Here is a 24,699-nt window from a genome sequence, read left to right as displayed (position 1 = left end):
TATTTTGGCTCCAATGTCTCCGCCGTGTATCCGGTGCACTGAGCAAGACAGCGGTGGAACATAAACATGTGATGTCCTGACTAACAGTCGAGTGTGACAAGGCGATTTTTATAGTTAAGGCATATTGGCTGAGAGGTTTCATGAATCAGTGCCAGACCTACTACGTATTATTTCATAATTTTTCATTTCACCTAAAAAAAATACATAATTAGCAGTCCAACAATAAAATAACCAATGGCTAATAATACCTCAGGACATGAACTGTAAGCTAAATGGGATCTTTAAAGTTGTTTGGTTGACACTGAATCATCATTGTGAGGCTGTTGAGAGGTCCTCATCTTTTAAGGGGTTAAAATCTCAGATGTCCTCACCTGATATTGGAAATTAACTTCCAGTGGTCTGGAGCTGAGAGTTTGCGGTCAGCATAATCTTTCCAATTTTCTATAGATATTTCAAAGATTTAAAACTTTAAACGTTTTTATTAAAACTAGGGATGTGTTCCTGGCAACATTAAAACTATAACTTTGTCAATTTTTAGGTACTTCCTGATGTTATGGTTATGATAATAAAGGTAATTACGTACGTTTACATTTAGAAAATGTGAATACTTCAAATTGCGTATTTTGACCTTTTTGCCAGATTGATTCCGATTGATATTTTTACAGGCTACACAAACACCAATGACCTTGTGCTCCATGTGTTAGCTGTTCTTTATTTTCAAGGGTAATTGAAATGATAATTAATATTTTAGGACAATTGCTTGTGCGATATTTAATGTTTCAACTATTAACATAGGCAAACAACACATTTCTGGGCGGGTAATTGAAGTGATAATTAATATTTTAGGACAATTGCTTGTGGGATATTTAATGTTTCAACTATTAACAGGCAAACAACACATTTCTGGGCGGCACCTATTACACACGGCTTTTTGCTATTCATGTTAGGACGCTGATCCAGGGATAAGGAACCCTCGCGCCATGAGAGCTATATCCTGCTTCTGATTCAAATGACCAGGATCCTTTCAGGTTTCTACAGAGCTTGCAGTTGAGCTGATCATTTGAATCAGGTGTGTTTGAGTAGGGAGAGATATGAAACAAGTAGGATATGGTTCCTGTGGGACTTGCGTACCTTTGGCCGGGGCTGATTATAATAAAATATGTGGTATTTAAACCTGTTATCAGCATGAGATGTGATTGTCAGCATGAAAACAGCCAAAATATTTTGGACAAATGCATAGTAAAATTAGTAGTAGTTAGTTAAAATGATAACATCAACACTTTTAGCCCACTATTGAAAGCAACAAATACTTGATCACTTTCCCTTTGAGAATTATGCTCTTCTACTTGGTGAGTAAATAATGAAATGGTGTTATGCCAGCTGATGCCTTTTTTGTGATAACTAGAGAAATGAAGGGAGAGATTGAAGCGGGTGGGCATGCCAAGGTGAACAAAGATTGGGCAAGACATCCTATGATTAAAACAAGACATTTTATAATGATAGAATTATTGATGCATGTTGTTCCTCACATGCAATTGAAACAGCACTCAATATCACCGAATGAGAAAAGATTGTTCCCTCTGCTGCTGTCTTGGACATTATTCTCCATCAGTAGAGCTTGGTAGAAATGGAGTCAGCAATCCACAAGAGAAATTCACTCCCTTATTATGGCTAATCACCTCCAACTCCTCTGACTCTCTCACTCTTTTTTTTCAACCACCCCCCCCCCCCCACCCCCACCACGTTTGTATGCCATTTTTTTCGATGTATAATGCGCCCCCATGTATAATACGCACCCTAAAAATGGCATCTCGATGCTGGAAAATAGCCTGTACCCATGTATAATACGCACCCAAATTTTGACTTTTTTTTTTTTTTTTAAAGTCCCAATGATCGTCACACGCATCTGGGTGTGGTGAAATTTGTCCTCTGCATTTGACCCATCCCCGTGTGATTTTGATCCATCCCCTGGGGAAGAAGGGAGCAGTGAGCAGCAGCGGCGCCGCGCTCGGGAATCATTTGGTGATCTAACCCCCCAATTCCAACCCTTAATGCTGAGTGCCAAGCAGGGAGGCAATGGGTCCCATTTTTATAGTCTTTGGTATGACCCGGCCGGGTTACTTAAGTCCGTAAACGTAAAATTATTTCAGAAAAAAGATCATCTTTGGGAACAACCGGATGTTATTCTGCCGGTCAGTATCACTGCGCATGCAGTAGCAAACTCGATAGCGAAGAAATATGTGAGACTCTCAACGGGATCACCAATATTTGAGTGATGTTCCAGTTATTTATCACAATTAGTTTACCAAGTCTGTGTTTTGAGTTCCTCCAATAAACCCTGGTCCAAGCTGCAATTGGTCGCCCCGCTCCTTTCCACACTCTATCCGTGACAAGATTTTCTTCAAAAATTGTTGTACCATGATTTTCTTAAAAAAAAAAAAAAATTTAAAAAATAAATAAAAATTGTACCCATGTATAATGCGCACCCCAGATTTTAGGACAATAAATTTGTTAAATTTTGCGCATTATACATGGAAAAAAACGGTAGATATGATGTAATATTGCGTTATTGGACTTCTCCCATTTCATTTTGCATCATAATCACAAAGCTGTAATGTAATGTAATGTAATGTAATGCTGTGACATGTTGATATCAGTGGTGTTTTGTTTTGGTGTGGTTTATTCAACTCAGCTCAACTTTATTTATAGAGCTTTTTAAAATAACAATTTCTGCATATAAGTTGCTGTATGCGTTTCACGTTTCCTTTGGTGTCTCGTCTTTGTTACGTTATGTTATGTACTAAATGGCAAGGCTCAAAATCACGTTTTCTTTGTGGAGTGGTTTTACTAATCATTTAATTTGATGAGCCACCTTCTCAATTTGAGAAGCGTTTTTGCAGGTTAATACAAGGGACCAGAAAAAATAAAAAATTATAAATGATTAAAAAATAAAAGTACAATGATATAACAGGCGGCATGGTGACGTAGGTTAGCATGTCGCCTCACAGTTCAGAGGTGCAGGGTTCAATTCCAGTTCTGACCTTCCTGTGTGGAGTTTGCATGTTCTCCCTGTGCCTGCATGGGTGTCCTCCGGGTACTCCAGTTTTCTCCCACATTCCAAAGATATATTTGGTAAGCCGATTGACCACTCCAAATTATCTGTAGTTGTGAATGTGGGTGTGAATTGTTGGTTGTCTGTGTGTGCTCTGGGATTGGCTGGTAACCAGTTCAGGTTGTCCCCAGCCTACTACCGAGGGTAGCTTGGATAGGCTCCAGCGCATCTGCAACCCTTGGGAGGGTCTATATCACAAACAGGCGTGGCTCATAATCACCCCTGCATGCGTAATAAACAAATCAGACTGAAGATTTCATGTTCAACAGCCAAGGAATAAATAATAAATGAATAAATCAGAGTCCATGTTGAATGGATGTCCAAAGGATAAATAATATAGAAATCCAAGTGCTTGTTGAACGTGGCATCTACAATCGTGACAATGATAGATTGACGGACCTTCTTCCAATAGCTCTTTTTCATGCGACAGCTTTTCAATGAAAGATTGACAAACCTGTGGTCAATATTGACGATACAAATTTTGGAGAAAACCCAGATTTATTAGAATTAGGTGTTGTCGACTGCCGAGCCAGTGTGGATTTTGGGGCCAAAGAAGCAGCAGATTCTGCAGCATCAGCCGCGACGACCTTCCTCTGTGTCTGTCTGGGAAGCAGTGGACTTGTTTCCTCACATAATGGCTTATTAAAGTCACTTAGTAAAAAAGAAAAGATTTCCTTCCATGGACAAGCAATCTGGACATTAGCAGGTGGTGGGTGAAAGGGACGACTGTCAAAGACATGACGTCACCCGCTCCAACATGGCACCATGCATTAAAGGTAGAGTGGGGGATTATTTTGGCAAATACAAGACTAGACACAAAAATGGGGACACCAGATATTGACCAGATTTTATAACGTGTCAAACTCAAGGCCCGGGGGCCAGATGTGGCCCACCACCTCATTTTGTGTGGCCCACAAAGACAAATTGTTCATCAAATTCATGTCATTACTAAAATTGCAAATTGTCTTCACTTTTAAAAATCATCTGCTTAAAATATTTGAACAGTTGTAATTGTTTTTACATTTTCTAATGTGTTTTGAAAATGAGTTATTTGTCAGTTTGTTTTGTATCTTACACTATATACAATATAGTTCATACATTTGTTTGGCTTGACAGTCATAATGGCCTTCCAAAGGAAACTATGACTACAATGCAGCCCGCGACAAAAATGAGTTTGACATGAGTTGTAAAGTTTACAACATTGCTTCATCTCCCCATCAAGACCTCAATGTGGCATCTCCACAGCTACATTTTAAACACTTGACAGAGTATTACCATAACGTTTTAACTTGTGTTAAGAGCTACATTTCTTCTTTTTCCTCCGTGTGAGAATGAACAAGGCTTTGCGAATACTGTAAAGTAAAAGATCATAGATACCTACAAAAAAATTGCATTTGCTTTCGTTTCTCAAAGACGCTGCATACCACAGCTGGAAAATAATCTCACAAAGTACACTTCTTGTGTTGCTGACAATATGCAAGGTGACACCACTCCTTTCTCCCTGTTGTTTCTCTTTTTCCACCAATCTCTTCTCATTTGTCAGAGGAGCTGAAAGAGAAACAAGAGGGAGCAGAGGGGGCTGAAATCAGAGTCCTCCCCTTGGAGGTGGAGGCAATTTATAGCATGTTTGTGCATGAAGTAAAGGAGTGGGAGGAGTGCTGGAGAGGAAAGGAAATGAGAGCATGAGGCAGCGATCTAAGTTGAAGAAGTGGGACAAACATCTTCAGAGAGCAAAATAAAAGACCCATGGAGTTTATTGTTTGAATCCGAGACTGTGGAAAACTGGAAATGTGCAATTAATAGCAGGAGCAGATCATTCAATTCTGTCTCAGCAGCTCACTTTATGTTGCAGGTATACCAAGTTTTGGAGAGGAAATATACAGGTAAGGACAAAGGTTACCTCTTGCATTTGCAACCTGGTTGCTCTGTCTATGATAAAACATGATTTGATTATGATTTTTTTACTTACTATTCTGTTTGACATAAAAATCCCCTATTTGGACGTTACAGTAGTCTTCCATGTAATGACGATACAGTATTTACCATTCAGGTAACATCAGCTTTTAATATGTTCTGCAACTAAACCTCACTGCGGGCAGCATAGCTGAAGAATCATCACGTGTTGAAAGTGTTTTTGTTTTTTTTTACTGTGAATGATAAGAGAAATAGGTTGGGGTTGTTGCTGTAGTTCAAGTTGACTGTATTTTATACAATACAATAGACATTAGAGGGCTTGCAGACAGCATAAAAAGTTGGTTTCTCAAAATCTCCATCTCTAGGAAATGGTAATATTTAAACAGGTCTTACAGGTAATCTTACGGATTCTGATGTTTAACAATGCTTTGTGTTTAGAGAAAACAGACAGCTTTGAATGTATAGCTGAAGTACCGAGAAAACAGACAGCTTTGAATGCGTAGCTGAAGTTCTGTTGTACTCTAATCTGTGCAAAGATGAGTCGCCATTTGACCAAAACAATCCAAAACTCCTGTGAGCACAAAAAAACACTAAATCAACGTTTACAAGGTTGCCTTTAAGCAGCAAGGTTTTGGGTTCAAACGCCTTTTCACTTGTAAACAGGGTTCTCTTTAAATACCCGTCTGAGAGCAGAATAGACGATCTGTGAACCACCACTATGTGCAGGGATTAGGGGCGGCCAAGACCCAATACTAATAGTTTGCGACTAATAGTCGCCCGCCCCACTCTCAATTTGTCCACGTGTGATGTCAAATCAATTTGTGCTTGAGTTTTGTTCAGCAAAGGACAAGTAGTATGTTAGCTATTGATGAGCTATACGTAAAGGTGGTTTGTTTGGTTGAATAATGTAAATGAATGTGTAGCTTGAGTACATGGTTGTGTTAGATCAGGGGTGGGCAAACTTTTTGACTCGCGGGCCGAACTGGGTTCTAAATTTGGACCGGAGGGCCGAACCAGGAGCAGATGGACGTAGTGTTTGTGTGAAGTAATATAAGCGACCTGTAAAGGTCATTGCATAAAAGATTTTGGCCTTTAGTAGGTAGTAAAGCATGGATATTCCAAACAAGTTTTTTGAAAACAAATGCATTTATTAACAGCATTAAAAAAAAACAAATCACTAAAAAACTGCTATCAGTGATTCTCATAAAATACGACACTATTATTATGAATAACAGTCTCCATCACTTCAGTGCCTGCAGGTCAGATTAATGAAAAATGTTTATCTTATGAGATCACATCAAACTCTTAGGAGAGATCCGTTTACCTCGATCTGTGACGGGTTGATGTGGCTGAACGTCACGTCGCGTACGTCGAGCCAAATTGGCCACTCTTTTAACATTCGGCACTCACTTCTTTTCTTCGGGCCACTCATTTTAATGGAAGGATTCCAGGGGAAGGTTTGTGGGTGGCTTTAGCGTCAAACTGTATCTGAAAGCTCAGCGAGCGAATTACAAGAATGCTGTCGTCACAGCCCACGCTCTAAATTCGGGACTGATACAAATAGAGCGCGAGTGCGCCATGTCCGTACTACTGAGTACGTACGTACACGCACTTGTGAGTGTGCACCGAGCTTTCTGACACGGCTTCCGGTAGTAAATGCGCAGGCGAGCGGTTCCCCATCTACTGGGGAAACGCAGTCATTGCAGGCAAAATGACCAAAAAAAAAAAGTTTAATAATACAATTAATTCAGGGTTGGCGGGCCGGATTAAACGGTCCCGTGGGCCGGATGTGGCCCGCGGGCCGTAGTTTGCCCACCCCTGTGTTAGATCTATAGTTTAGATCAGGAATTGTCAACCGGTGGTCCGCGGCTCTCCAGTGGTCCATGGCGGTATTGCAGGTTTGCCGCAAAATTGGAAATGGAAAATAATTGTAACATTTTCAAAAATAAAATTGATTCATTATTTAGACTTGATTTATTTTCCAGCTAATTTTGTGAATCATTTACCCATCCAAATTATGTCAAATGTAGCTGAGATTCCCAAAATAAACATACAGATGCAAATAAATAGCCTGTATAGGTTTATCCTCCTTCGGTGCAAAATATCGGTTGCATCTTGATTATAATGGCAGTCACTTGGACAAAACCAGTTGAAAACCCCTGGTGTAAATGCTATATAATCCTCATTTTAAATGCTTTGTCAACATTTTTTGCCATCCATATATAATTACAACCCCCTGTTGAGGTGACATACATTTTTCATGGATTACCACTATTCCCGGCAGTTTTTGTGTTCAACATTTGGTGTGATTTTGCAACCACAGCTTGACGGTAGACAAGTGTGTGTATACTAGATAGATAGATAGATAGATAGATAGATAGATAGATAGATAGATAGATAGATAGATAGATAGATAGATAGATAGATAGATAGATAGATAGAGAGAAAGGGAGAGAGAGACAGACAGACAGACAGACAGACAGACAGACCTCTGCGACGAGTTAAAAAGTCTCACGGCATAGGGAAGGAATGGACCCCTCAGCCTCTCCGTGGCACAAGACGGTGTCAGCAGCCTGCAAACTAGTGCAAAGTTTAAATACAGTTGTGTTAAAACAAAGTCCAATGTGATGATTTCATGATTGCAAACAGCACGTGATCAAACCCCGAAAACAGCCATGACGTCTACAGCAATATTGATATTGGCCAAAAATACAAACTAAAAAGTAGAGACAAGACACCGCCTTTGTGTCTTCTGTTCAGGTTGTCATAGCCTACAAAAACATTTAAATGATTGGATTACTTTCTACTGTTTTCAGTCTATGGCTTTTCTCCGCGATCTAAAGATAAATCAGCTGAGAATCTTTTGTTTTCTCAGCTACAATTAGAACTCAGGAATGTCAGTGTAGCTCTAGAAAAACAAAAGGGAAGGATTAAAGTCTCCATCTACCATAATTTTCAGACTATAAGTCGCAGTTTTTTTCATAGTTTGGGTGGGGGGGCGACTTATAATAAGGAGCGACTTATATACGGTTTTTTTCAAAAATTTTCCCAAAAAAAAAAAGTGAAACCGCGATAAATGAACCGCGAATGTAGCAAGGGATTACGGTAATTTGAATTTCAAGTGACGTCAGCAGCGCGACGCGGCGTGGCGCGGCGGTTGTTTACATAAAGGACAAAGATTGATCACTGGATGACGAAGATGACAAAGAGCCCCGCGTACTACCGGCATCATTAGCCGCTTTGTTTCTAAGTGACACGGCGGACGAAGAGTTTGAAGGATTTAAGAATTTGGAGCGACACAGAAGGTTTGAAAAACTATTATGGCTTTTACCCACGCCCGGTCCTACTCTAAGGAGCTCTCTTTCACCTCCGTGGATTGAAGTCGGGGGCCGGCGCTCGGCCGGGTGGCTGTCCAGGGACGGTGGATGGGGCTCGGACATGGCTTTTACGCACGCCCGGTCCTACTCTAGGGAGCTCTCTTTCACCTCCGTGGATGGAAGTCGAGGGCCGGCGCTCGGCCGGGTGGCTGTCCGGGGACGGTGGATGGGGCTCGGTCATGGCTTTTACGCACGCGCGGTCCTATTCTATGGATCTCTCTTCCACTTCCGTGGCTGGAAGTCCACGCCGCCACACGTTTGGAAGTTTGTTTTGTTAAATAAAGAGCCGTTTACCAAACCCACGTCTTTCCTTGTACTTTGTTAAGGCTACAATATAGTTATATACTAGATCTGTGGAATAACGACGAGGCTGACGTCAGGGCTCACGCGCGGCGTTGTTGACAAAGGACGAGGAATTTGATCGATGGATTTAATGATTTAGAGTGCACAGATGGTTTGATAATAATATTGCTTATATAATAGTTATTTGATTTCTAATTTATATATCGTTATATGGGCCTGTGGAATATTTTGAAGTGCAAGCGCTGTCAGCGGCGCGCACACATTGTTGACAAAGGACGATCGATGGATTTAATGAATTAGAGTGACACAGATGGTTATATAAACGTGTTATTTATGTAATAGTTTTTTTTAAATAACTCTGAATGTTACGTCAGGGCCGTTCTCAGCTCTTCGTTTGTGTTTATGTCACGTTAGCATACCTATCGTTTAGCCTGTTGTTGCTCGTTCATGACTGTTCTTGGTGTTGGATTTTGTCGAATAAATTGCCCCCCAAAATGCGATTTATACTCCGGAGCGACTTATATATGTTTTTTTTCACTTTTTGGGGCATTTTATGGCTGATGCGACTTGTTCTCCGGAGCGACTTATAGTCCGAAAATTACTGTACATTTCTCGTCCTTTATCTTTAAATCCTTGCTGGATTTATTAGCATTAATCGGTGTACCTCCCCTTCAACTTCTAAGCCTAACACTTAAGTTTTGTTTGCATGTTTCAAAAAGTACACTAACCTTTACTCATGGTTAATCTTTCGATTCACCACTCTTCTTTACACTTTTTTATTCTATTCTACGTATATTGTGGCTTACAATTTATTTTGACTTGTTTTTGACATTAAACTTTGACACCTCTGAAAAAGGTCGACATGCATTTGTTTTTATCATAACACTTTTGGGATGTCTGGCACGAGAACAATTTCTCTTTATATCTAACCATTTTTTCGCACATCAAACGATCTGATGTAAAACAGCACATTATAGATAGAGCAAAATAATTCCTGAACTACAAGATCTGTAAGGGTTAGTGTGATGAGGGTGAGGGTTAGGGTTAGATGAGTTGGTTTGAGTTTAATTCCTTCTCATCTCTTCATTGCCATGAAATGGGATCTCCTTTTAAAATTAAAATACATTCATTTCCTAATTGGGGTGAAGCAAATCATTAAACACCTGTAAGTAAGATTGATCTAAATTGCATCCTTGCTCCCAAAATTTCACAAAATCTTTGGTAGAAAATGTAAAAACCTCAAATTAAAGCTTAAAGTTTTGTTTCTACAATAAAACAAATTTCATTCAAATTGTATAATGCGATGCAGTAAATATCAAAGGTTCATCAGTTTCAGTTGTCCAAATTAGCCCACAATTTAACACTACTGATATTTAAGGAGGTGGAATGGAAAATTACTAAATTTGACATGAATGCCCACCTTGAGAAGTTTAATTTTATTTCAATTAACACATATAAAATGGTATAAAAAAAAAGAAAAGAAAAAATGATTAGCATGAAGCACAAAGGTAATGGTTTGCATAAAGCACAAAGTTGACTAGGTGCTGTGCACTTTGTTGTAAACTTCTCCCTCTTAAGCTTGTATCTCACTGACCGGCGAATGCTTCACAAGTGTTTGTGCACGTGATGATTGTTGTTTTGTTGCAAAACGTTGCAGTTTCAATGGTTGCAATCATGTTTTTTCTTGATACCAAGTAATTGTGTTAAAAAACATCAGAATAGAAACATTTTCTTGTTGCCACCGCCCAAAAAATGCACTTTTATGCTTTTTTTCTATGACCTTAATAGGCTGAGTCTGAAGCTGGGTATGGCCTGACACAGCGGCATTCTTGCCATTGGGCCACCATTAATGTTAGACACAATGCCATGTGTTGTCATTGAGTGTAAAATATTTTAAAATTATGTTTCTTATTCTCCTTCCCAGATGAAAAGATGCACCTTACCTGAGTTGCCATCAACGCTCTTCTCCCTCATCCATTACCCTTGACCTCTCACCCATATCTCTAAGTCACCATCCCATCATGACCTTGCTGTGCCGCGGACGCCTGAAGATTTTAGTCGCATCTTTAACGACCATTGTGCTCCTTACCGGACTCTACCTGCTGTCTGAGAACCTGGAGAGTGAGTACAAATTTTCTCTGAAAAGCCGTATGTGCAAAACGTTTCCGGGTATTGATTATTGGAGACTAACGTAATTGTGGTTTGGATCACAAATCAGAGGACTGAAACATATGAGAACAAAAAACATCCCTTTGTATTCAGCTCAATTTCCTTACAGCTGCTCAATTTTCACCACCTTTGGAACCTATTCAGTTGAGTATGAGTTTCCATTCTAGTATCACTGGCAGTGGGAACATAGTCCTTTGCACTTTTGTGTAGCTTGATCTACGTACACGTATATTCACAAAATAGAGGTTTGTCGTCCTCACATCCTTAGATGCAGTTGTTTGGCTCACCTTTCTCTTGACTAAGTACAGTAATTATAGTCATGTGCAGATCAATGCAGAACACACACAACGATAAGGTGCTGTGGCACACCAATTGAACAGCATGTTGACGCGCCTGGCAGCATGGGCGCCGGGGATTTGACCCCAATCCTTAGCACTGTAACACTGCCACGCAGATTAAAAAAACTTCAAATTGGGTGCAATGCATCTACGTATGAAATTAGATGTGGCATGAGAAATGGTCATGGGGTAATTTCCGAATCAAAAGTGCTAAATACTTTGGTGGCATTGTAGGCTACGGTAAAAAAGTATTGAGGAACTTGAAGAAGCCTGAAATACACCTCGATGGTGTCTTTGAACAGCTGGAGTTCACAGACAAGCCTGAACTCCCTGAGATCCTCATATGCCTTTGTAACCCATTTCCTAATTCCTGCTGCCACTCATCTTTTTTGACCAGCTCAGTGGCCTAGTGGTAGAGTGTCCGCCCTGAGACTGGAAGGTTGTGGGTTCAAACCCCGGCCGGGTCATACCAAAGACTATAAAAATGGGACCCATTGCCTCCCTGCTTGGCACTCAGCATTAAGGGTTGGAATTGGGGGGTTAGATCACCAACTGATTCCCGAGCGCGGCACCGCTGCTGCTCACTGCTCCCCTCTCCCCCAGGGGATGGATTAAAATCACACGGGGATGGGTTAAATGCAGAGGACAAATTTCACCACACCCAGGTGTGTGTGTGACGATCATTGGGACTTTAATCCTTAATCTTTAATCTTTAATCTCTTCCTCCTTCTATCAGTAAAGCCAGTGATTTTCATTGCAAAGATGACAAATCTATATTGTGGACCTGCTACTTGTTTCAGGTTAAAGTGGGAAAAGTTAAGGGAGTGAAATTCCTATTCATTTATTAACCAGCAACAAGTATGGCAAGCTTGAGTCAGGTCACCATCATTCTTACGTCCTTGTCCATGGTGAACACCATGCAAAACAAGTTGCAGTGTGAAACTTCCTCAAGACACTTTGAGGAAAAAGTGTCAAAAGTCTAAATGGATGGATGGATGGATGGACGGACGGACAGACGGATGGACAGACGGACGGAAGGACGGACGGACGAATGGATAATCATTGACTAAAGCAAACAGAGAAAGACACACCAAAGATGTTCTGCTCCTTCAGACACTGCCTTAAAATGCTCTTGGCTGTTTGGTGGTGTACTGTACCCCATTAAATGTCCATATAGTTAGTGGTCAATATGTTATGTTTAATAGTAATGTTTTGCGCACTAAGTACACTCTTTGTTGACCACTGAGACAACTGAGAGAACTCCTGTACTTTGTTTGGACACATTTGTGTCTGTGCCGTAAAAACGAAGTGCAGTGTGTCAGCGCCTTTAAGTCATTAACAAAAGAAAGTCCTGATTTTATTTTGCCTTTCCAAAGATCGTCAGTCCCTTTTCCTTCTTCCTTGTTTGGTGGATACACCAGCATCTCAGTTCTTGGAACGAGCTATCCTCGAGTCACGGGTTCGAAAGGTGGAAGAAGAGAACAGGCAGATCAGACTACAGCTTAGCCAGTCACAGAACACTGCTACCCAGTCAGCTGAGAGGAACTATGGCAACCAGCCATGGGGTGCCTCAGCTGACAATGGACCAGAGGATGGGTACAACACAGTGGAAGAGAAGAACAACCACACCGAGTGTCCAAGAATTCCTGCTGTCCAGAAGTGTGAGGTAAATAAACATCATTTACTTTCCACCAGCATAAATGGTTTAAGTGTCCTGTTTCATTTATCAATTTAGATTTAGACTCTTAATCCCTTGGGATTACTCCCTCAGGAAATTCTGGACTCCTTCAGGAAATTCTTGCTTTTGTTCAGGTACATTATTTCAAATGTAATGGTTTCATTACTTTGGTATTAACAATATGGACGTCTTGCACACAGCAGCTTGTGGAGAGGGTGTTGGGTCCACGTAGCAAATTGGCAGCGGGGCCTCAAGCCTGTGAAAATTAGCTAGCAAAAATTAGCATCTGTCTCTGAGTATGCTCATTTAGTTAATTTGGCAGAAAAAAAGCACATCAAAGACATGACTCAAATAAAGTGATTTCAAATTGCAAATTGCTTGTTTAGCTTTATGAAACACTAAAAGATAAAAATGTGGTAGTCAGTAATGATTACTTGTTTAAAACAAGACGAGGAGAAAAAAATTGTGGAATCACTCAAATCTTTCAATTGGATTGAGTGTTAACAGACCATATGTGTCTTTAAGGAATGTTCTTGATCTTCAAAAATGATTTCACCAGCCCCAAGCATCTTTTCAACTGACACAATAAGAAAAGTGTTAAAAATGTCCTGTTTTTTGTCTTGACGCTGTGATGTTTGCCTTGATTTAGACGTATGCTTGCCTTTAACAACCTTCCCTTGTTTGTACTTGGTCAAGATTTTATACAAAGCTGACTGTGAACAACTAATATCTTTTGCAACCTAACGCGATGATTTACTGTACCTTCATTAAGAAGTTTGATAAGAATTCCTTCCTTTGTTTTAATTGACATCTCTCGTGTTGGAAGCCATCGTTCATGTCAGTCCACTTGGTGCAATAGTTCCCCAAGATGTGTGTAGTTCATACATTATAAAGAATTAAAAGAAGCAGAGTAGCATTGACAGTGACTTAAATCGAGGAAACCGCACGGACGCGCGCGCACACGCCTAAAGCTATTCCCAAAATACAACTCTCCCCGTCGGGGAATCAAACCCCGCTCTTCCGCGTGACAGGCGGAGATACTGTCCACTATACTAACGAGGATTGCGCCTTCGTTGGAAGGCCTTGTGTCAGTGCCCGGTGGAAGTGGCAGCTGCCCAGCAGGTAAAGGTACACAATGACACTGTCATACCAAAGAGTTCTCCAGTGTAGTTATCACATTCGCCTAACACGCGAAAGTGAAAACAGCCCGGCGTCAGTCCGTGATGCCACTTTTTGCAAGATGGCTCTCCAATTTCAGACAGGGCAGTTTCCATGGTGTAGTGGTTCTCACGTTCGCCTCACACGCGAAAGGTCCCCGGATCGAAACCGGGTGGGAACAAGCCAGATGTGCTTCTTTGTCAGCCCAAAATGAAAATGTTGTCTCCGGCGCCAGTCCGTGATGCTACTTTTTGGAAGATGGCTCTCACAGAATCGTTACGCAAGTTTGCATAGTGTAGTGGTTATCACATTCGCCTTACACGTGAAAGGTCCTCGGTTCGAAACCGGGTGGAAACAAGCACTCTGACCTTTATTGTCAGCCCATTTGAAAAATCCTTCTCCAGCGCCAGTCCGTGATGCCACTTTTTGCAAGACGGCTCCCGTAACACAGTCAGGCGAGGTTACATAGTGTAGTGGTTATCACGTTTGCCTCACATGCCAAAGGTCTCCGGTTCGAAACATTAACGAAGGGCTTACTCTGGAGTCGAGATGTAGCGTTGAGTTACAAATTTGATTTTGTAGCAAAATTGTGCAAAGTGCCTCCAAGATTGATTGAAGATTGGGGTGGAAAGAATCGCTATACATTTGATGTATTAAAAACAATTTGTAACAAAAAAGGTGTAACCAAAATGTTTTTCATTTCATCAATACCATTGGCCTCACATGGAGTGAATAATGTGTCTTTAAAAAAAAGCAGGTGGTGTGGTATTAAATTAGCACTTTGAGATTTCTCTGAAATGTAAAGTGCGATATAACTACTACTACTACTACTACTACCACTACTACTACTACTACTACTCGGCCCTCACCCACCTGGAGGGGAAGGACTCGTATGTGAGGTTGCTGTTTGTGGACTTCAGTTCTGCCTTCAACACCATTGTGCCGCAGCGTCTCATCAGCAAACTTGACAAGCTGGGCCTCAGTACCGGCCTCTGCAACTGGCTACTGGACTTCCTCTGTCAGAGGCCACAGGTGGTACGTGTTGGCGACAAGATCTCCGCCAGCATCACACTGAGCACAGGGGCCCCCCAAGGCTGCGTGCTCAGTCCGCTGCTCTTCACCCTCCTGACGCATGACTGCGCTGCCACCTGCAGCGGCAACCGCATAGTGAAGTTTGCTGACGACACGACTCTGGTGGGTCTCATCACCAAGGGAGACGAGACTCAATACAGGCTGGAGGTTGACCTTCTGACCGCGTGGTGCAGGGACAACAACCTCCTGCTGAACGTCGACATGACCAAGGAGATTGTCGTTGACTTCCGGAAGGGTCACGCCCAACACCTGCCGCTGACCATCGACGGTGCTGTGGTGGAGAGAGTGAGCAGCGCCAGGTTCCTGGGGGTGCACATCAGTGAGGATCTCTCCTGGTCCACCAACACCGCGTCGCTGGCGAAGAAGGCCCAGCGCCGCCTGTACTTCCTTCGGAAACTCAGGCGAGCGGGGACTCCTCCGGCCGTCATGACTACTTTTTACCGCGGCACCATTGAGAGCGTCCTCTCCAGCTGTATTGCTGTCTGGGGTGGCAGCTGCACTGACCAAGACTTGAAGGCCCTGCAGCGCATTGTGAAAACGGCTAGTAAGACTATTGGTGCTTCTCTCCCCTCCTTGAAGGACATTTACACCTCCCATCTCACTCGCAAGGCGACCAAGATTGTGAGTGATGTGAGTCACCCCGCTCACTCTTTGTTTGAACTTCTGCCCTCTGGGAGGCGGTACAGGAGCCTGCGCTCCCGCACCACCAGACTTTCCAACAGCTTCGTACTCCAGGCTGTTAGGATCCTGAACTCGCTCCCCCTTTCAGCGTAGCGTCCTGTTCTTGCTGTATGCTCACTGGCTCGGTTTTGCCCCTCATATTCAATGGGTTATTGGTCTGTTTTTATTCATCGCTCATTTTATTTTATTTATTATTTATTATTTATGGTTTGTGCCTTCTTGTTTTTGTTTTGTGTCGCCTACTTGTATGTCTCGTCACCGTGGGATGGAGGAAACGGAATTTCGGTTTCTTTGTGTGTCTTGACATATGAAGGGATTGACAATAAAGCTGACTTTGACTTTGACTTTGACTTGACTACTACTAGAAAACAGGGACAAATGTTTGCAATCTAACAAACGTATTAATATTATACACATTTAATTTCCAACTACACATTTAGTCACCTATAATATTTCAATTTAATTAAAGCCACAGTGGCAATATCTTGCTGATCGATTGTCCTTTCATGTTTCTGGTTATCAAATTCAATCGCATGTGAAAATGCTACATATATAAATAAAGATCATGTTGGCACATCTGTTAAACAGAAACATCTAAATCGGTGGTTCTTAACCTACCACTACGCGGCCGGTTCTAGTGACAAGTCACAAAAGACCCTGTGCGTAACACGTGTTCCCCGTTAGTATAGTGGACAGTATCTCCGCCTGTCACGCGGAAGACCGGGGTTCGATTCCCTGATGTGGTGTTACTTAGTTTATGTGAACCAGTGTTGGGTATGCTGTCTACCAAAGCGTGCTAACCAGTGTTTGCACCAGAGTTGTTATGTAACTGCAGTGGTTTTTGTGTGACAGTTTGTGTTAACTGCAGGCAGTAGAATTCCACCCCATTAACTAAATTATAAATTAATTAGTTTGCTCATTTGTTACTCCATATTCGCAACAGAAATGGTACCTCATCGGAATTGAAGTGAACTATGATGTTGGTAGATTTGGAGTTTGGAGAGCACACTGCACAGAGCTGGTTGAGACTTCACTTCACAAATACACATGCAACTAACACAATTGTATGGGCTTTTCATAAAAAAATCTAAATAACTATGTTTACAGCTCCTCTCTATTTTAGCTCTTTAAAACGACAGCTTGGGTGACCCTGCCAGGAGTGCGAGACTCCGGCCGACATAGTCTAGGGGTCATGGAGACGCGCAAAGTGCCTCACCACGATAAGGTGGTGTTCCCGTCGAGACGCTCACGCGCTCACGCCTAAAGCTATTCCTGGCTATAGCTCTCCCCATCAGGGACTCGAACCCCAGCCTTCCGCGTGACAGGCGGAGATTCTGTCCACTATACTAACAAGGTCAGTGCCCAGTGGGAGTTGCAGCTACCCAGCATGTAAAGGTACATAATGACACTGTCATACCAAAGAGCTTTCCAGTGTAATTATCACATTCGCCTAACGGCTCGGCATCAGTCCGTGATGCTACTTTTTGCAAGAAGGCTCCCGTAATACAGTCAGGCAAGGGTCCATAGTGTAGTGGTTATCGCGTTCGCCTCACACGCGAAAGGTCTTCGGTTCGAAACCAGTTGGAACCAAGCCGGCTGTACCTTTGTGTCAGCACATTTGAAAAGGTCGTCTCCAGCGCCAGTCCAGGATGCCGCTCTTTGAAAGACGGCTCTCGGGTGGCTATCAGGCAGTTTCCCATAGTGTAGTGGTTATCGCGTTCGCCCCACATGCGAAAGGTATCCAGTTCTAAACCGGGTGGAAACAAACTGTATGTCAGGGACGGAGTGTGGATGGAGCGAGGACGACAAAGTGCAGCTTGGACCAGGGTTTATTGTAGCAAACTCAAAAAGACAGACCCGGCAAACTAACGTGACTAAACAACAAAACCAATAGGACTGACCGCCAAAGACGTGAAACAAAAGACAGGAACCAAACAACCTCGTGGCAGTGACACATGCATTGTCCACACATCTCATGCAATGCTCCGACATCGAGTGGCACACAAACAGAACTTAAATACAACACAGTTAACAAGAGGCAGGTGAGTATGATCACACTGATCATGGGCACACAGGAGGGGAGGAGAGGGGAGGGGCGAGCACACAGACTCACAGAAACGATGACAACCTATACACAGCAAAACTGGGGACGAGGCATGACAGAACCCGAATAGAAACCATGGCAACCTAGACATCTAACAAAACTGGGGACGAGACATGACACTGTATGAATCATTTTGTCAGCCCATTTGAAATATTCGTGTCCGTGGCCAGTCCATGATGCCACTTTTTGGAAGACGGCTCTCATGCAACATTCAAGCACGTTTCCATAGTGTAGTGGTTATCACGTTCGCCTCACACGCGAAAGGTCCCCGCGTGGAAACAAGTCGTATGAACCTTTTTGTCAGCCCATTTAAAAAATTCGACTCCGGGGCCAGTCCGTGATGCCACTTTTTGCAAGACGGCTGTCATGCAGCAGTCAGGCAAGTTTCCATAGTGTAGTGGTTATCACGTTCGTCTAACACGCGAAAGGTCCCCGGTTCGAAACCGGGTGGAAACAAACCGCATGAACATTTTTGTCAGCCCCTTTGAAAAATTCATCTCCGGCGCCAGTCCGTGATGCGACATTTTGCAAGACGGCTCCCATGACACAGTCGGACAAGTTTCCATAGTGTAGTGGTTATCACGTTCGCCTCACACGCAAAAGGTCCTCGGTTCAAAACCAGGTGGGAAGAAGCCGTATGAACGTTTTTGTCACCCCATTTGAAAAATTCGTCTCCGGCGCCAGTCCGTGATGCCACTTTTTGGAAGACGGCTCTCATGAAATAGTTAAGCAAGTTTCCATAGTGTAGTGGTTATCACATTCGCCTCACACGCGAAAGGTCCCCGGTTCGAAACCGGGTGGAAACAAGCAATGTGAACTTTCGTGTCAGGCCATTTTAAAAATCCATCTGCGGCGCCAGTCCGTGATGCCACTTTTTGCAAGACGGCTCCCGTAATACAGTCAGGCAAGGGTCCATAGTGTAGTGGTTATCGCGTTCGCCTCACACGCTAAAGGTCTCCGGTACGAAATCCGTTGGAACCAAGCCGGGTGTACCTTTGTGTCAGCACATTTGAAAAGGTCGGCGCCAGTCCAGGATGCTACCTTTTGAAAGACGGCTCTCAGGTGGCTATAAGGCAGTTTTCCATAGTGTAGTGGTTATCGCGTTCGCCCCACATACGAAAGGTATCCAGTTCTAAACCGGGTGGAAACAAACTGTATGAGTCATTTTGTCAGCCCATTTGAAAAATTCGTGTCCGTGGCCAGTCCATGATGCCACTTTTTGGAAGACGGCTCTCATGCAACATTCAAGCACGTTTCCATAGTGTAGTGGTTGTCACGTTCGCCTCACACGCGAAAGGTCCCCGCGTGGAAACAAGTCGTATGAACCTTTTTGTCAGCCCATTTAAAAAATTCGACTCCGGGGCCAGTCCGTGATGCCACTTTTTGCAAGACGGCTCTCATGCAGCACTCAGGCAAGTTTCCATAGTGTAGTGGTTGTCACGTTCGTCTAACACGCGAAAGGTCCCCGGTTCGAAACCGGGTGGAAACAAACCGCATGAACATTTTTGTCAGCCCCTTTGAAAAATTCATCTCCGGCGCCAGTCCGTGATGCGACATTTTGCAAGACGGCTCCCATGACACAGTCAGACAAGTTTCCATAGTGTAGTGGTTATCACGTTCGCCTCAGACGCAAAAGGTCCTCGGTTCAAAACCAGGTGGGAAGAAGCGGTATGAACTTTTTTGTCAGCCCATTTGAAAAATTCGTCTCCGGCGCCAGTCCGTGATGCCACTTTTTGGAAGACGGCTCTCTTGAAGTCGTTAAGCAAGTTTCCATAGTGTAGTGGTTATCACGTTCGCCTCACACGCGAAAGGTCCCCGGTTCGAAACCGGGTGGAAACAAGCAATGTGAACTTTCTTGTCAGGCCATTTTAAAAATCCATCTGCGGCGCCAGTCCGTGATGCCACTTTTTGCAAGACGGCTCCCGTAATACAGTCAGGCAAGGGTCCATAGTGTAGTGGTTATCGCGTTCGCCTCACACGCTAAAGGTCCCCGGTTCGAAACCGGATGGAAACAAGCAATGTCAACTTTCTTGTCAGGCCATTTTAAAAATCCATCTGCGGCGCCAGTCCGTGATGCCACTTTTTGCAAGACGGCTCCCGTAATACAGTCAGGCAAGGGTCCATAGTGTAGTGGTTATCGCGTTCGCCTCACACGCTAAAGGTCTCCGGTACGAAATCCGTTGGAACCAAGCCGGGTGTACCTTTGTGTCAGCACATTTGAAAAGGTCGGCGCCAGTCCAGGATGCTGCTTTTTGAAAGACGGCTCTCAGGTGGCTATCAGGCAGTTTTCCATAGTGTAGTGGTTATCGCGTTCGCCCCACATGCGAAAGGTATCCAGTTCTAAACCGGGTGGAAACAAACTGTACGAATCTTTCTGTCAGCCCATTTGAAAAATTTGTGTCCGGGGCCAGTCCATGATGCCACTTTTTGGAAGACGGCTCTCATGCAACATTCAAGCACGTTTCCATAGTGTAGTGGTTATCACGTTCGCCTCACACGCAAAAGGTCCCCGCATGGAAACAAGTCGTATGAACCTTTTTGTCAGCCCATTTAAAGAATTTGACTCCGGGGCCAGTCCGTGATGCCACTTTTTGCAAGACGGCTCTCAAGAAGCAGTCAGGCAAGTTTCCATAGTGTAGTGGTTATCACGTTCGTCTAACACGCGAAAGGTCCCCGGTTCGAAACCGGGTGGGAACAAGCCGCATGAATCTTTTTGTCAGGCCCTTTGAAAAATTCATCTCCGGCGCCAGTCCGTGATGCGACATTTTGCAAGACGGCTCCCATGACACAGTCAGACAAGTTTCCATAGTAGTTGTACTAGGTTCATCTTGTTTTTTCTTTTTCAATTACTTCACTGGTTCTTCTATATCAAACAATTTTCTTTAGGTTCATTTACCTGACATGTTTCGGCGGGTTCTTCTGATGAAGGCGGAAGAACCCGCCGAAACATGTCAGGTAAATGAACCTAAAGAAAATTGTTTGATATAGAAGAACCAGTGAAGTAAGTTTCCATAGTGTAGTGGTTATCACGTTTGCCTCACACGCAAAAGGTCCTCGGTTCAAAACCAGGTGGGAAGAAGCGGTATGAACTTTTTTGTCAGCCCATTTGAAAAATACGTCTCTGGCGCCAGTCTGTGATGGGCCTTTTTGCAAGACGGCTTCCATGCAACAGTCGGGCAAGTTTCCGTAGTGTAGTGGTTATCACGTTCGCCTCACATGCGAAAGGTCCCCGATTTGAAACCGGGTGGAAACAAGCGGTATGAAGTTTTTGTCAAGGGATCTCATGACGTAACATGCAGGCACAATTCTTGATCCCTTTGTAGCCAACAGGCCGCTAGGGTGCACTTTGTCCATATGTAATTAACATTAACGACGGGCTTACTCTGGAGTTGAGATGTAGCGTTGGGTTACAAGTTTGATTTTGTCGCAAAATTGTGCAAAGTGCCTTCAAGATTGATTGAAGATTGGGGCTGAACGAATGGCTATACATTTGATGTATTAAAAACAATTTGTAACAAAAAAGGTGGAACCAAAGTGTGTTTCATTTCATCAATACCGTTGGCCTCACATGGAGTGAATAATGTGTCTTTAAAAAAAGCAGGTGGTGTGGTATTAAATTAGCACTTTGAGATTTCTCTGAAATGTAAAGTGCGATATAACTACTACTACTACCACTACTACTACTACTACTACTACTACTACTAGAAAACAGGGATAAATGTTTGCAATCTAACAAACATATTAATATTATACACAATTTCCAACTACACATTCAGTTACCAATAATATTTCAATTTAATTAAAGCCACAGTGGCAATATCTTGCTAATCGATTGTCCTTTCATGCTTCTGGTTATCAAATTCAATCGCATGTGAAAATGCTATATAAATAAAGATCATGTTGGCACATCTGTTAAAAACAAACATCTAAATCAGTGGTTCTTAACCTACCACTACACGTTCGGAATTTATTTACAACCAATTCGGATGTTTTGTTTGGTTGTCTAGTGACAAGTCACAAAAGACCCTCTTCGTGACACGTGTTCCTCGTTAGTATAGTGGACAGTATCTCCGCCTGTCATGCGGAAGACCGGGGTTCGATTCCCCGACGGGGAGTTACTTTGTTTATGTGAACTAGCGTTGGGTATGCTGTCTAACAAAGTGTGTTAACCTGTGTTTGCAGCAAAGTTATTATGTAACTGCATCGGTTTTTGTGTGACAGTTTGTGTTAACTGCAGGCAGTAGAATTCCACCCCATTAACTAAATTATAAATTAATTATTTAATTAGTTTGCTCATTTGTTACTCCATATTCACAACAGGAATGGTGCCTCATCGGAATAGCAGTGAACTATGATGTTGGTAGATTTGGAGTTTGGAGAGCACACTGCACAGAGCTGGTTGAGACTTCACTTCACAAATATATCTGCAACTAACACAATTGTATGGGCTTTTCAAAAAAAAAAATCGGAATGACTATGTTTCCAGCTCCTCTCTATTTTAGCTCTTTAAAACGACGGCTTGGGTGACCCTGCCAGGAGTGCGAGACTCTGGCCGACATAGTCTAGGGGTCATGGAGACGCGCAAAACGCCTCACCACGATAAGGTGGTGTTCCGTCGAGACGCACGCACACACGCTCGCATGCACGCACGCGCGCGCACACACACACACACACACACACACACACACTTTTTGATCCCTCCATCCGCCTCCGAGCTCCAAGTGTTCAAAAATGTTCTTGCTAAAAATCCAGTGAACCGATATCATACATATTTGACGAGCTAAATCTGAAGTTTCATATCAAGGGACTAAGTGAATGTTCTGGATGCAGCTGTTATGTAAAGTTGCCAGGGTCACTATAGTGTCTCTGCTCACTGGGCTTAACTTAAAACAAATGACATGTCTGTTGTGACATATATTTATATAATAATATTTAGCCTTGTTAAGTAAATATTTTCTAAATACATTTTGGCAAACATTTTCTGGTATTGTGAGCTGGGTGATTTTTACACCAGTGGACTGATTCACACAGACACCACCTGAAGGTCTATGTAATAAGGCCTCACCACATAGCAGCAATTTATAATGCAAAGGGAAAACAAATTCCATTTCAGAATCAGAGAGTTACTTTAGACTTCCATTCATAGTTTGAAATTTGAGGGGCACACTTCCACTGCACATTTTTGTGTCAAATTTATTTATATAATACTTAATCACAGAAAGGTCTCAAATGGCTTCGGATTCCCACAGTTGACAAATATTAACAAAATCCCTGATACTAACCCCAAAAAGTCAAAGAAAAAACTCAAACTAAAACAACAACAAAAACAATCTGGGAAAAATGAGAAACTTTGAGAAGAGGCCGCAGTGAGCATCATTTAATACATAATGTGATCCTGTACAATATCATTTAAAATAAAGTGAAAATCAATCCAATCATACATTATGAAACGCCGCAGGGAGACGCCATAGTGGCGCCTCTGAGGAGGTGGTCCACCTTAGATCTTGTCCTGGTCAGTCGGGGCAGAATCCAAACAGTGACTTCCAATTCATTCATACTCCCCTCACCCCCTACCCGAACCAGGGAGGATGGGGCAGGAGATAGAGTAGAAGCGGCAGTCAGAGGCCAACATGTAGTTCAACTTAATGCAAGGGTACTATATAAATAGGTCTTTAGTCATGTTTTAAACATTTCTACCAAAGCAGCGGGCTCTAATATTTGTGGGTAGGTTCATTCAAGAACACTGAAGCCCAAATAGAAAATGCTCAAGAACCTGACTTCTTTTTGCCTCCCGGGATCACTAAAAGACTTGTGCGTTGTGAATGAAGGTATTTATTGGTAAATAGCAGAACCTTGAAATTGCATCTATGGACTGAGAGCCAATGCAAGTTGGCTAGTACTGGGTTAATATGATCAAACTTTCTCATCCTTGTCAGGAGTCCAGCTGCAGCATTTTGAACTGACTGCAGACTTTTATTACTAGACATAGGAACACAAGAAAGTAAAATGTTACAATAACCAAGGTGAGACATAACAAACGGATGAATTATGATTTTTGCATTACGAACAGAAAGAATGGAACAGATCCTTGCGACCACGCATTTCTTCGAATAATGTGAATTTGACACGATATAAATAGGTATGGATGATGAGCAGGGCCATTGATCAACTTGTCCGTTGTATCGGAGTTAAGAAGAAAAAAAAATTAAAGACATCTATTGTTCAATCTCAGAAAGGCACACCTCTGGATGACAGCAATTCCGCGGGTTTGTTATTTCCACCGGCATATAACTGGGTGTCATTAGCATAACAGTGAAAACTAATGATATAGTATTTGAGTATAATGTCACCAAGTGGAAGCATGTAGATGCTAAACAGTAACAGCCATGAAGGGTTCCACACATAAAATACATTAGAACTACCAGATATATATACTTTTAACTCCCAAGGTACTGCCAAATGACAGGCGTGAAGAGCCGAGCTTGTCAGTGTCATGTAAATGAGGCCATTACATTTGTGAGAAGTAAATCTTAAGACACTCACGCTACTCAGCTGGTCAACCGGGTTAGGGAGATGGACAGGAATGCCAAAGGATATGTTGTTGTAACTGGTCAAGACGTTTTTTTTTGTTTTTTTTCAGAAATTGTTTTAAAAAATGGTTTCAGCTGCATTTGTAAGAAGTAACTCTAAAGACAGAACCCAAGCACATAGAGAAACAGTTGATTAGTAATAAAGCTAAAAAAAAAAGCCAACATCATCAGATTCTTTGACCA

General features: G+C 42.6%; 1 protein-coding gene and 10 non-coding genes across 15 annotated transcripts in view; all 11 read left to right on the top strand.

Moving 5' to 3' along the window:
• Positions 1-4,726: 4,726 nt before the first annotated feature.
• The window catches only part of LOC119120063 (LARGE xylosyl- and glucuronyltransferase 2), a 61,146-nt gene continuing 41,173 nt past the window's right edge, over positions 4,727-24,699 (top strand). For 2 of the 5 annotated variants that reach the window (XM_037246669.1, XM_037246666.1), the window contains exons 1-3: positions 4,729-4,995; positions 10,631-10,827; positions 12,590-12,879. In XM_037246669.1, coding sequence (XP_037102564.1) covers positions 10,728-10,827; positions 12,590-12,879 — 390 coding nt within the window. In that variant the 5' untranslated portion in view covers positions 4,729-4,995; positions 10,631-10,727. Of the gene's footprint in view, positions 4,996-10,630; positions 10,828-12,589; positions 12,880-24,699 lie in introns of all 5 variants that reach the window. The other 3 variants (XM_037246668.1, XM_037246667.1, XM_037246671.1) reach the window with 3 other exon arrangements.
• Positions 14,158-14,230, top strand: trnav-cac. Its single transcript has one exon. It is a non-coding gene; the product is annotated as a tRNA-Val (tRNA).
• trnav-uac lies at positions 14,334-14,406 on the top strand. Its single transcript has one exon. It is a non-coding gene; the product is annotated as a tRNA-Val (tRNA).
• trnav-aac lies at positions 18,310-18,382 on the top strand. The gene has a single exon. It is a non-coding gene; the product is annotated as a tRNA-Val (tRNA).
• Positions 18,660-18,732, top strand: trnav-cac. The gene has a single exon. It is a non-coding gene; the product is annotated as a tRNA-Val (tRNA).
• On the top strand, positions 19,343-19,415 carry trnav-aac. Its single transcript has one exon. It is a non-coding gene; the product is annotated as a tRNA-Val (tRNA).
• Positions 19,693-19,765, top strand: trnav-cac. Its single transcript has one exon. It is a non-coding gene; the product is annotated as a tRNA-Val (tRNA).
• On the top strand, positions 20,551-20,623 carry trnav-aac. Its single transcript has one exon. It is a non-coding gene; the product is annotated as a tRNA-Val (tRNA).
• On the top strand, positions 20,932-21,004 carry trnav-cac. The gene has a single exon. It is a non-coding gene; the product is annotated as a tRNA-Val (tRNA).
• trnav-cac lies at positions 21,107-21,179 on the top strand. The gene has a single exon. It is a non-coding gene; the product is annotated as a tRNA-Val (tRNA).
• Positions 21,970-22,041, top strand: trnad-guc. Its single transcript has one exon. It is a non-coding gene; the product is annotated as a tRNA-Asp (tRNA).

This window comes from Syngnathus acus, chromosome 3 (assembly GCF_901709675.1).
Source record: "Syngnathus acus chromosome 3, fSynAcu1.2, whole genome shotgun sequence".
Lineage (NCBI taxonomy): Eukaryota > Metazoa > Chordata > Actinopteri > Syngnathiformes > Syngnathidae > Syngnathus > Syngnathus acus.
The sequence above is the reverse complement of the archived record's forward strand: the minus strand, read 5'-3'. Positions and strand labels throughout refer to the sequence as shown.